This window comes from Meleagris gallopavo, chromosome 4 (genome assembly GCF_905368555.1).
Source record: "Meleagris gallopavo chromosome 4, MGAL_WU_HG_1.1, whole genome shotgun sequence".
In the NCBI taxonomy this organism is placed as follows: Eukaryota; Metazoa; Chordata; class Aves; order Galliformes; family Phasianidae; genus Meleagris; species Meleagris gallopavo.
Window position 1 is genome coordinate 29,823,562 of NC_139407.1, and position 12,713 is coordinate 29,836,274.

The 12,713-nt window shown below is 41.1% G+C and overlaps 1 protein-coding gene across 4 annotated transcripts; it reads left to right on the plus strand.

The window, feature by feature from the left end:
* Positions 1-132: 132 nt before the first annotated feature.
* NUP54 (nucleoporin 54) lies at positions 133-12,622 on the plus strand. Of its 4 annotated transcripts, XM_085222670.1 has the most exons (13): positions 133-853; positions 1,239-1,400; positions 3,640-3,723; positions 3,845-3,985; positions 4,656-4,885; positions 7,731-7,918; positions 8,494-8,690; positions 9,798-9,852; positions 10,068-10,161; positions 10,653-10,760; positions 11,102-11,221; positions 11,419-11,529; positions 11,855-12,622. In XM_085222670.1, exons 1-13 carry the CDS (start codon positions 673-675, stop codon positions 11,981-11,983), a joined length of 1,800 nt encoding a protein of 599 aa, XP_085078796.1. In that variant the 5' UTR covers positions 133-672; the 3' UTR covers positions 11,984-12,622. The 4 variants fall into 4 exon arrangements, 3 of the variants coding, with proteins under 3 accessions (XP_085078796.1, XP_085078794.1, XP_085078795.1); XR_014882984.1 differs by lacking the exon at positions 1,239-1,400 and having other exon boundaries at positions 11,089-11,221; positions 11,855-11,926; XM_085222668.1 differs by lacking the exon at positions 1,239-1,400.
* The last annotated feature ends 91 nt before the right edge of the window (positions 12,623-12,713 follow it).

Sequence of the window (12,713 nt, forward strand, 5' to 3'; positions counted from 1 at the left end):
GAGTGAAATTTGTTAAGTATCTCTCGTTAGAGGGTAGAAAGAAGCCAACGATTGGAAGTGCTTTTCCATTATGATCTTGTAACTGTTCTAACTCTGTTCTGATCCCATTGCCTGTAGGGGATACCCTTAAAGTTCGGGGGGTTCTTTTCCCTTCAACTTAAAAGAGAAAACAAACCAAAGATGCATTGTGATGGTGGAAGGTACAATGGTGTGCTTTTTCTCACTGGTGGTATCACAGCTACCAGTGCTTTGCTTTTTGTGCGTGTGGGTTTGTCAGTGACATCTGTTGTTCGAGATAATAACCTCCAGCCTGAGGTACACGTACGCCTGAAAAAGCTCTAAGTGTTTTTTACTTGCCAAGTTTTTAAAAAGTTTTCTTCTAAATAGAGGTTTTGTGGGGGTTTAGTTTGTTTGTTTTTCTCCATTGGTGCCTTGTTCAAGTTTGCTTCCAACTGGAACGGCTGACGATGCTCCCCATTGTTACGATCCACATTACTAAGCGTGCTCGCTGCCAGCGGAAGTCATCTCCGAGCTTCCCTGGATAAAAAAAGCGAGAAAGTTGTAAGAACGTTAGCGCTTCAGCTAGCGAAACGCCTACAGCAGAAGGGCCGCTACAGCAGCCTCCCTCCGCCCCCCCGCCCGCAGTAGTACCTCCGGGCCGCCTGGCGGCGTATGGCGGCGCGGACGCGGCCCGGCGTCCCGCACCAGCCGGAAGCGCTGTGGGGCTGGGGCCGGAAGCGCCGCCGATTTGTTCCCGGCGGTAAGGGCTGCGGGCACGCCTCCCGCCGCTGCGGCCCCCTCATGGCCTTCAACTTCGGGGCGGCGGCGGGCGCCGGGGCCTCCAACCCCAGCGGTGAGTGCGGGGCCTCCGGGTGGGAATGGAGGGGCGCGGCGGCCGCTGAGGGAGAGGCGGTGGAGGAGAAGCCCTGAAGGGCCGCCGGAGCCGCGGCTGTGAGTGTGGCTGGAGCGAGCCCCGCCGGCGTGCTGCTGGGCGTCCCTGGGCTTCCTGTGCCCTGCGGCTCGGAACGCCATCCCGCTAGTAACGAGGGGAAAAGGGTTAAATCTTGCTTTTAGCTGCTCAGTAATTCGCGCTTGGTGCCACTTAATACCTTACTCTCGTTATTAACCGTGCCTGCCTCGTCTCTGGTGCCAAAACAGTATGTCAGCTGTTATTTCTGAACCTGCCTTTCTCCCAGAACTAACGCTGCCTTGCTCTCTTTCTGCTTCATGCTTGTCAGGATTTGGTGGGCTTGAAACCACAAACTCCACCGCCGGTGGGTTTAATTTTGGGGGTTTCGGATTAGCTGCTAATCCTGCAGTGAATTTTAATATTGGGAATTTCGGTGTTTCTACTACCTCAACTCCACCATTCAATTTTGGTAACAGTCTGGCAAGTGCAGGTAGATATTGCACAAATACTTGTTCTGTAATAAGTGTTAATAGCAGAGGTCCAAGAATTGTGTTTGTGACTCAGAATCTGTGCTGAACTTTCTTCATATCCAGTGAAGACTGGAGGTAAAAGCTCAGGAAGTGGAATGAGTTGTAGATCCATGCAATTGTAAGGGATTTTTTTTTCCTACTAAATTCTCCAGAAATAACTGTTGAGAAAAAATGACCACATGTCTGATTAGACACTGAACTGGAGATGAATCGTGGTACCCTGCTAGTCTTACCCAGTCCAAAATTGAGTTTTGCTCATACAGCAGAAATGAAACATTGGTTCTGCCTTTAGGTCTGAGCCATCAGAACTATTGCAGGGCTGATCCCTAATGTTTCCTCACGTAAGATTCTTGGACTGCTGCAGTCATGGTTTTCATTCTCCCTGTGTCTCCTCATCGGCCTTCTGTTGGTTACCATGAATGTGCTGCACTTCAGTTGTTTCTGTGGAGAAACAAATTTTATACGATCAGCATAAAAATGAACAGCCCTCACTGTTACGTCCCTTCCTAAAACTGTTCTGCCTCTTGACGTGGTGCAAAGTCCCTGCAAAGTGATTCTCTGGGAGGATTTTGTCCAGCATGGTGTGCGCTGACTGCTTGTTGAGAAAACCCTTTGTGGCCCATCTAGGCTTATCAATTCTGAGTGACCAGCTGATAAATTTCAAGTTATGTTTTTTCCATTCTGTAAAATAAATAAATAAATAAATCAACTGCATGGATTTTTCATGCTTTTTCCCATATAGAATTATCCCTTGGTTCTTGTTGCCGCTGCTCGTATAGGAGTTATATTCATTCCACAGCATCGTCACTTCCTGTGTTAGAATACTCCTACCTGTTCTGTGAGCTCAAGGGATCTGGTTTGGTTTTTAATTTGGTATGAGTGCTACTGGGCTATTTCTTGAGCCGAATTGAAACTAATCCAGGAGAATTTGGATACATTATTTTGTTTAGTAGTTTGCACTTTTAGATCCTCATCTAAGAAAGGATGCTGAATTGCTGTGAATACGAATCTATCTAAAAATTGTGTCATCTGATGGTATTCCTGCTAGGGTTGTTCACTTGCTGATAGGACTGAAGCCTGAAAGTTTCAGGGAGCAGCTCTTATAATTAGTTGTGTTGTTTGCTAAAATAAAAGAAAATGTGGCTGCATGTCAGCATTGATTTGAGCTCTTTATTTTGTGTGTATATACAAGATGGTAAGTGCAGGAGGTCTAAACTGACATTTTTTTTTATTTTTTTTTTTTGCTATGGACATGTGAATAAACACTGGCAGCATTGCTTTGTTTTGATGCATTGTATGTACTGATTGATGTATGTACTGGACTGTCTACCTCCATTTGAACATATGTAAAATCTGTCAGAAACACAGGATTTGAAACATGAGGCTATTCAGATGTTCACATGCTGCACATTGGGTCAGATGGTGTCTTAGCATCACTGCAGCAAAGAGAGTGCAAAGAGATGGCGTGGTCAGAAGGACAAATGTAAAGATTTTGGGAGGCATGGTGGGGCTTGGGCCTGTGTTTGGGATTCCTCCTGCTAGCCAGCAGCTGGTTTTCCTGAAAACCTGTAGAAAGCCAACAAGTTTAGTATGTACTTCTCTGGATAACAGTTGAACCTCAAAGTGAGGGTTGATGGGGAAGCTTTCGGATGATGGGAAAAGCAGCTTTGGGGAAAAAAGACATTTCATAATTTTACTTGTGTGAGAAAAAAAACATTGCTCTGACAGCATTTTTGTGTGGGCACAGTGATTGTGTGCACCCTGATCTCAGACTTAAGTTGTTTCTCTTTTTGCTCTTAGAATTTTATAAATGTCAAAAAAGCTCATGAAACATGATTGCTTATTAAATGCTTAGCAACAATATTAATTTTTTATGAATATTTCCAACCAATCTAAGAAAAACTATTGCAAGTTGTGTCTACCACAAGTAACAGGGCGTTAGTTACTGCTGCTTTTCTGTTTGCATTCTTGACATATTGTGGATGTATCGGCTTTCTGTTTGTGTTTTTTCCCATTCCCTTGGATAATAAACATGGTCCCCATGGTCAGTGTCCAAAAAACCACATGCTTGTAAAATAACACATAAAGCATCTGTCTGCATCTCATAACACCTATTGAAGTGTGCAGTTACCTGTCATCTTGTGCACAGCTGCCACTCACAGCACACAGCCTGGCTTACCTGCAAACTTTGTTCATTAGGTGCATTTGGAGGATTTGGGACAACCACTACCACTGCAGCACCAGCATTTAGTTTTTCTGCTCCCACCAATACAGGCACCAGCGGTAAGAGCACAAATCTGAAAGTATTCACTTTAGAATGAAGCGTAGCATTAGCCCTTCATAATAATTAATGTTTTGCAGCTCACATGGACTGTTCTCAATAATTCTTTGCTTGTTTTCCCAGGACTCTTTGGTGCTTCCCAGAACAAAGGCTTTGGATTTGGTACTAGTTTTGGGACAGGAACTGGTACTGGCTTGGGTACTGGGTTGGGAACTGGGTTAGGCTTTGGAGGCTTTGGTACCCAGCAGCAGCAGCAGCAGACCTGTAAGTACAGTCATTTATTCATTTATGCTTTGGTTGCCAAAGAAAGACTTAGAGGGCAACTGGAGCTTGAGTGGTAAGACTGAAGTGTACCATAAAAGGAGCCTGTTACACTTGAACATAGGCTGAATGGAGGCTTCTCAGAAATCTATCTTTTGAAATACTATGTTTGCAGCCCTTGCCCTTTTCTTAAATGAGCTTAGACAAGTTTCTGGTGACAGTATTTGCCATTTAGAGTTAGGGGTAGTAGAGAGTGGGTTCAGAAACGATGTCAGCAGTCATGGCCTTGTTAGAAGGAGGAGGGAAACTGTTCAATTTAAACAAATTTAAGTTGGATTATAAATGACTGCAAGCTCTGAGCCCACTGAATTTATAACAGCAAAGCTACCTTTTGCATTAAGATATTCAGGGTACCAGATCATGCCATGAGTGAATGTATTTGTCTTATTTAAATACGAAAGAGTAAGCCCACAGGAACTTCTTCTACTGACGAAGATTGGGTGTAAAAAGGCACTTGCATAAAGCACTGACACTGATTTACGTTTATTGTGTGTTTATTTTGATTCTGAAAATGTGAAAAGAAGTAGTGCCGATGTTCCACAGACAGCATGTATTAGCAAGCAAGTCCGTCTTTGTTGGTAAAGGAGTTCATTTGTTTCTCCGTCCAATGCAGCATTAGGAGGCGGTTTGTTCAGCCAGCCTGCTCAGACACCTGCCCAGTCAAACCAGCTCATCAATACTGCCAGTGCTCTCTCAGCTCCCACACTCTTGGGAGATGAGAGAGATGCCATCTTGGCAAAATGGAACCAGCTGCAGGCCTTCTGGGGAACGGGGAAGGGGTACTTCAGCAATAACATCGCTCCAGTGGAGTTCACACAGGAAAACCCATTTTGCAGATTTAAGGTATGAATTTTTCACCTGCTCACAAGCAGTTCTGAAGTGGTTATTCTGCTTGCTGATTCCTTGTCTGAGTAGCTCACAAATACTAAATTTTATTTCTGCAAAGGGTAATATGAAAGAGCATTTTTCCAGATAATATTTGCACTTCTGATGCATGTTTTAATATAAAGAGGTCTGAAGGTGTGCAGATGCTAAAAGTCCAGATATTGCTGAGATTCTAGATAGGAAGTGCATATATGGCTCATGAAACATTCAGTGATTGTGAAACTTACCTCTTCTATGACAGCAATTAGATTAGTGCGTGTGGATCAGATCTCCAGAAATTAATTTTAACATGTATTTGTTTAGGTTACAGTATTACAGAAACTATTTAAAATAATCTTCACATCTTTCAGTATCTAGAATAGGAACCTCCAGGGTGTTTGAGGTTCTTTTGTCTCCTTTATTAAAACCAGCTAAGAGCCTGGTCAGTGCACACAGTCTTAAATGTATCAGCTTTTTGTATATCGGCCTTAAATATACTAGCCTGCATGTCTTGATCCTCCACAAATCTTGTGCCTGCTGACTTTCTTGGTAAGCTTTCTTGCTAAGCTTTGGACTTGTGGATTTGGGTCAGGCCAGGCATGGTGATACTCTCCTTTTTCAAGGCGATCCCTTGAAGGGCAAACTTTCTAACCTGAATGTAGGATAGTGCTCAGTTTTGGTATTCATATTGTGACATTTTAATAAAATCTTTGTGTCAACTCAGTGTATGTGTAACAACCATTTGGTTTCTCATGCATTACCTTTTTAGCTGTTATCTTGAGCATTTTGATGATGGTGCACATGAAAGCCTACTTTCTTGGAAGTTGTCACCTAAAGCAGCTTTAAAGCTTTACGAGTTTTCAAAGAACACAAAGTATAAATTATGTGTTACAAAACTGGTAATCTTGGAGTTCTGTTTTCTAAAATAAGTAAGTTCTCATTTCAGGTTAGACATGGAGTGCCGCATACTACATTTACCCTTGTGATGTGAGAATTGGCACTGCCATCGTGAACTCCCTTGCCTTACGTGAAATGCTGAGAAATCAGTTGTCTGCTGGCCACAGCAGATGCCTACAAAAAAGTAGTTAAGTTGTTAGCATAGGTGTTGGAGCAAAGCTCCTTTGGCTTATCACCTCAGTAAGCACTGGGCATCTAACAGGAATGAAATGTTGCCAGAAGGGTTCCATGGGTGCTGAGGAGTTCATTTATGCACAATTCCTGTTTTAGAACAAATAAGAACAACTTCTAACCAAGGAAAGTATGCTTTTAAGATATGTTGTAAAGCTTATCATGTGAACAACCATGACAAAGAAAAAACAAAGCAAAACAAAACAACTGTGCCAGCCTGAAAATATTTAATTTTGTAGAGAAATCCTGAAAAGGGATCTTTATTTTTTTTAAACAGACCTATTGGAGGAGTGGTCTTAGTACTAGTGGTCTTAGTACTAGTTTGCATAGTAAAACTTGGTACTACTTAGTACTTTATCTTGGTGTATAATGAGCTTTAGTCTTTCTTGTGTTGTTGAGTCTTTCCCCACAGAGTGTGGTTCGTTCAGAACTAAGGAAATGAAAGGGATGTGGTTTTGTTTTTTTTGTTGTTTTTTTTTTTTAAAGCAGGTGATAGTATGTTTTTCTTTTGAGGTAGCAGAAGGAATAGATGGCTTACGTCAGGGACAAATGTAATGTGGAGGTCCCTTCTTTAAAAACATGAGATTTTGTTCCTATTGTTCTGAATTGTTCCTTAGCTGTGGCTATTGTACTCCCTGACACGACAGCCCAGCCAAGTTCTGCAAGGCTCACCCTTGCGGGAAACAACCCTCTGCAAACAGAGACCAGGCTTTGGTACACATCCCCCACTTGTTTCTCTCTTCATCTGGACTTGCATGTGGACATTGCATCCGTGTGCAATGATAAGGCCTTGGAAACCAGCCTTTGTCGCAACATGTCACTGACAGTAGGTTGGTGCAGTGATTCTGAGGCAAGATGAGATGAAACATGCCTATCCCTTTATAATGAGTTATCCTTTATAATGAGTTATCAGCTTAGGTCCTCCATACAAGTGATGAGGAGTTAAGTTTGGATACAACAGGGTTGTTTTCTTTTAATGAGGAGACTGCACCAATACTTAACACAGATAGCAGAAAGGATTCTTGTATTAGACTGTGATGTTGGATTAAAACATCTAACCTTACTACAGCTTTATCACAGGATAAAGATATTGTTAAATTTTACAAGCAAGTATGCAAACCCCTGACAATTAACAACGTAAGGAAAACTGGCTATACTGAATTCTTGCCCAATAACCTTACTTGGTGTGTGTAGTTAATAGGAATATTTCATCTTTCTGTTTTGACTTATACTGCCAGGCAAACTGGGTCAACAGGATTAGAAATGTTAAGAAATCCATGAAGATTTGAGGATGGCTTATCTTTCAAGTAGGCTATGTCAGTAACTATTTTTTATTTAGACATCTGGAAATGTAGTATAAAGCTTTTTTAGAATTCTCTAGTGAATTTTCTTGAAGCTGCCATCTCCCATTCCATAGTTCTGGTTTACTGAAAAGGAGGAATGGATGCTTAGAAACCTTTATCTTGAAAATTCTGGTTTTTGTTTTTTCTTTTTTGAAAGATACTCTACCAGTGGCCTCGTGAGCGTACTTACGTAGGGAGACTGATATTATGCCTTTGCATCTCTAAATATGTTGTAACTTATATTTGGAACCAATTGAGGGGTTTATCTTGGTTTAGTCCCTCCCCTTCATGCCACATGACGTGTTTTGCTCAGTAATGTATCTCTGTTTTTTTATTTGTTTGTTCATTTGCAGGCTGTGGGTTACAGTTTAATGCCCAACAACAAAGATGAAGATGGCCTGGTGGTTTTGGTCTTCAACAGAAAAGAAGTAGATATTCGAAGCCAGCAGCAGCAGCTCGTAGAATCACTACACAAAATTCTGGGAGGAAACCAGACCCTTACTGTCAACGTGGAAGGTGTTAAAACGATGCCAGATGACCAGTATGTGAACTTGACACAGTTTGACTTTTTCTTCAGGGTTGCACGTTATAAAAAGGGGTGGCACCTAATCTGCGTACCATGTGGTAGTGGTTCTGTCTTCCACTCTTACTGATTTTTAGATCTCTTTAACTTTGTCTCATTTCATCTTCTTTCACTTAACGTGTTAAGACCATTTATCTTTCTTGTGTATGCTGCTTGTTTTTTCTGGAGTGCACAGCTGAGAACCCTCAGCTCAGTTCAGGAAATAAGCTTTTCAGATGGCGCTGATATTTCTGCTTGTTACTTTGCTACCATTTCATTATTATTGCATTATTCTTAATGCAGTACTAGTGTCACTGTGTAGTATGGCTGTTAAAACTGGGGGTACCTTATTTTGTAGACTATTTGCAGTGCTTGTAGGCTATTTTCTGCTGCACTGTGTTAAACCCTAGATTTATTTCTACTTGATATCTCAGTTAGCTAAAGGAAGTTAACTGTCAACTGGGAAAAGCAGACTTCAATTCAGGTTTGTTCTCCATTGAGTTAGCCTCTGTACGCTGTTTCTTTGTCTCACAGTACGTGTTTGTCTTGCTCAGGACAGAAGTGATCATTTATGTCGTGGAGCGTTCACCCAATGGCACTTCAAGGAGAGTTCCAGCAACCACCCTCTACGCCCACTTTGAACAAGCCAACATAAAATCATCCCTGCAGCAGCTGGGGGTCAGCTTCTCCATGGCCAGAACAGAGCTCTCCCCAGCCCAAGTCAAACAGCTCCTTCAAAACCCTCCTGCTGGTATGTGGTCTGGGGCTCCTCGGGCACGGTCAGGCCTCTGCCAGGTGCTTATTGGTTCTCTGGGAAAAATGTGGGTGTCAGCCCACTGGCAAACACTGTTTAAAGCTGCAGGTGTTTTGAAGGCATTCTGATGTGCTGACCTGTTCTAATTACAAGCTAGCTTAGCTGCTGAAGTGCAACCTAGTCTGCTAAAAGAGTTGTGCAAAAACTTAATTTATCAGTGGTATGCCACACAGCCGCAGACTACATGTGATTTGGACGTTGTCAGTTACTTTGACTTGTCTGATGGAGGTTGTTTTGTGCTGTTGTTTGTTTTAAAAAGCTATATGTCAGAATAATCATGTCCTTTTTTTTGCTTCCTCGGTTGTTGGCTTTTTGTTTTTTTTTTGAGCGGTGAAGGTGGTGTCACTTAGCCCATATCTGTACATCACATGGCTACAGATAGTGAGTATTTTAGCTTGCTGCTCAAGATAATCTTAGTATATGCTCCGTATCAATGAAATATTACGTGTGGCACTTGCAGTGAACTCCCTGCGGTGGGTAGGGAAAGCAGTGCATGGTGTGTGACAGGTACTGTGTAGCATGTTCGCTAGGACCAGTGTTGAAACACAGAAGTTGTTACACCTGGATTGCAAGTACTTGGGCAGAACAGCCAAGCTGCAGGTGGGGATGAGCAGCAGAGTTTCATTGCTGCAGCGCTAAGGAAGGGGGCACTGTGTTGCAAGATGGTCTTTACCATTGGAGGTGTGTCATAAGGACTGCGTGATGGTGGTTGGTGGTTTGTTAGTCTTTGTTTACAATATAATAAGGAATTTTTTCTTGTTTAAGCATGACTGTCTGTTTGGATCAATTGTTGATCGTTCCTTCCCTGCCCTTTAAGGCCAGCAGGAGTGTGCCTTTTGGCACTCAGCCCAAGATCAAGATTTTAAGAGTTACCCTTGTTCGATTAACCTTAGTTTGTACAACTGTCATTAAGCATACTTCTTGGGGTTTGTGTATTTCCTAATATTTTACCTGTTTAACAGCTGTAAGATACATTATCTACATTATCGATTCAGTTCTGTCCCTAGTAAAAAAAAAAAACAACCCTTTTTTTTTTTTTTTAAGGTGTTGATCCTATTATTTGGGAGCAAGCCAAAGTTGATAATCCTGATCCTGACAAGTAAGTCTGATAGTCTATCTGACTATTATAAAAAGTACCTGGAAAGAGGGGAGAAAAGCAGAATATAGCACCATTTAGGTGCTTAAAGAGGAGTCAGGATGAAGAACTTTCTTCTTTTTTTTTTTTTTAATCTTAATTTATCAAAAGCCAAGTTCACTTGTAATCATTAATTATATCTTACAGCACGTTTGTATTAAATACTTATTTACTTGTAGGCTTATTCCTGTGCCCATGGTGGGTTTCAAAGAACTGTTGAGAAGATTGAAGGTCCAAGATCAGATGACCAAACAGCATCAAACTCGCTTAGATGTAAGTTGTTTTAGTTTTATCATGATTACTTGCTACTGCTGAAGGATTTGTTATAAAATGAGCATTTCTCCTGTATGCTAAAAAAAACTGAAGGTGGAACCACATGCATTGGTTTGTGGTGACTTCTTTTTTTTCACCTCACTATTCCATAATATATTACTTAATTATATGCTTTGGCCAAAAGTATGTTTCGGGTTTTGGTTTTTCAGGCTCAAATTTACTGTGTTGTTATAGGGTAAATCAAGCTTGGATTTCTCAAAATGGCTGAATTAAGTTGCATTGACTCAGACTCTTAATTTGGATGGCCACATTTTTCATGCCTTCTGGAAATCCCACTTGCATATGAAAACAAACAGCAGCAGCCCTGCAAAAAACTTATTGAAAGCACCTTTTGCAAGGACCTTCAGGTGCTGAACTGAGTACTACAAATTAGGACTATACTCTGTTATCATAAACTTATACAACTTCAAACTAATTTATATCCTCTGCAGATAATATCAGAAGATATCAGTGAGTTGCAGAAAAACCAGACTACAACTATGGCAAAAATTGCACAGTACAAAAGGAAACTGATGGCTCTTTCTCACAGAACGTTACAGGTAACACGGGCATTGTTAAATGACTCATTCTGACAACCAGTTTGGTGGCAGAAAGCAAACCAAGAGGGGATGGGATCCCAGATGACCTGTGCAGTCATGTGCACAGCCAATATTGAAACTGAAATTCTGACTTCCTGTAAATTGAATTAATGTGCAGAGCTGTCAGGGAAAACTTACTCAGAAGTTGTGGGACTACTGTGAAGTCTTAAAGCAGCAGAAGGAATGACAGAATAAATTTCACGAGCAAGTTACCGGAGGAAGAACAGAAAGAGAGGGGTGGGCTGGTAGGGAAAGAGATAAGCAAAGTATTCTCTAACAAACCTCAAAGGCTTCTTTTGCAGGTGTTAATAAAACAAGAGATCCAAAGGAAAAGTGGCTATGCCATTCAGGCAGACGAAGAACAGCTTCGTGTACAGTTAGATATAATTCAGTGTGAACTTAACGCGCCGACACAGTTCAGAGTGAGTAGTTGAAAGATCTTTGCCCAGAACTTGACTGATAACCCTGTTCTTTTCCTCTACATGTAAAGTTTTCCAAACCATGTATGTGCTCTGACAGATGTAAGGGACCTTTAAAGATCCCTTCCAACTCTAAGGATTCTATGATTCTATATAAATAAGTAGTATTTAGTTTAAGTTTCTCTCTTCTCTTTTCATAGGGCAGACTGAATGAGCTTATGTCCCAAATCAGGATGCAAAACCACTTTGGAGCAGTGAGGGCTGAAGAGCGTTATTACATAGATTCAGATCTCTTAAGGGAAATAAAGCAAGTATGTATTACCTGGTTGACTGCTGAGATACTCTCCATTTCATAATTTATGCCAGCTGGGCAGTAATTTGGGAGATGTATTTAGAATGTTGTGGATTTTGTTTGATGATAAACTCCTTTTTACTGTTTTCAACTGCAATGCCTCAAGGTTGTATAAAGCTAGAATTAAGCTGTTAGTGCTGAAAGTGTTGTTTTTTCTTCTTTACAAAGTAATTATGCTGTGTTTTTCGATGTGCTAAGGCTTCTAGATGTGACTACTTTGAGAAATCTGACATAAAATCTGTGAAGTTAAACACCACTCACACTGGTTTTTAAATTACCTGCAGCATCTGAAGCAGCAGCAAGAAGGCCTGAGTCACCTAATTAGCATTATAAAAGATGACTTGGAGGACATCAAACTGATAGAGCATGAGTTGAATGAGAGCATTCCCATGAGAGGAGGTTTCTTCAGTTGATGAGCAGGATTCTGCTGGGCTCACATGGAATGTTATTCGAGTTTATCATTCACCTTCCAAGGCCAAAACTGGTGAGGTAAAATAAAATGTGCATCTTTCAGGAGCAATGGTGTATTGGCTGTTGTTTTTTTTAGAATTTGCAAAGCCTCTTCTAAGCTTTTGAATTTGACCTTTGGAAGGTTTATATTTTGTAAAGCTGTATACGCTTTAAAAAAAAGAAAGAAAACTGAATCTGTTCAGATACTGTTTTACTATAAAAACAATATGTACTATTGTACATTTTTTTTTCTTTAATTACAGCGGAGTTGTCTTAGAACTGCAGTGCTGAGGGAATTGTTCCACTTGTGACTTGGTTTGTGGAAGCTTAGCTGCTTCCATGTTTTTGTCAAAACAGCTGAGTAATGTTATGTTAAGAGCTAATCTAAATCTTTACAGAAATGTCTGAACTATGTTGGTCTTTGTAATGCTGGTAGTTCTGAGGCATTTCCAGGGTATGCCCTTTCTTTGGACTGTTTACATATGTGAATTTTACAGTGCTTTTCTGCCCCTCAGCTAACAACAGTATCTAGATATTGTCTTCTGCTTTTTTTTTATTTTGAATTTCTGGAAAATAATAAATTCAGTCTGACTTTGTAATAACTGTGCATGATGTTGGCTCCTTTTCAGCTATGTCAGTGAAGCTGTGAAGCTTCCAGCAAATCCAATGCCACAGCACTCCTTAACAGCTTCA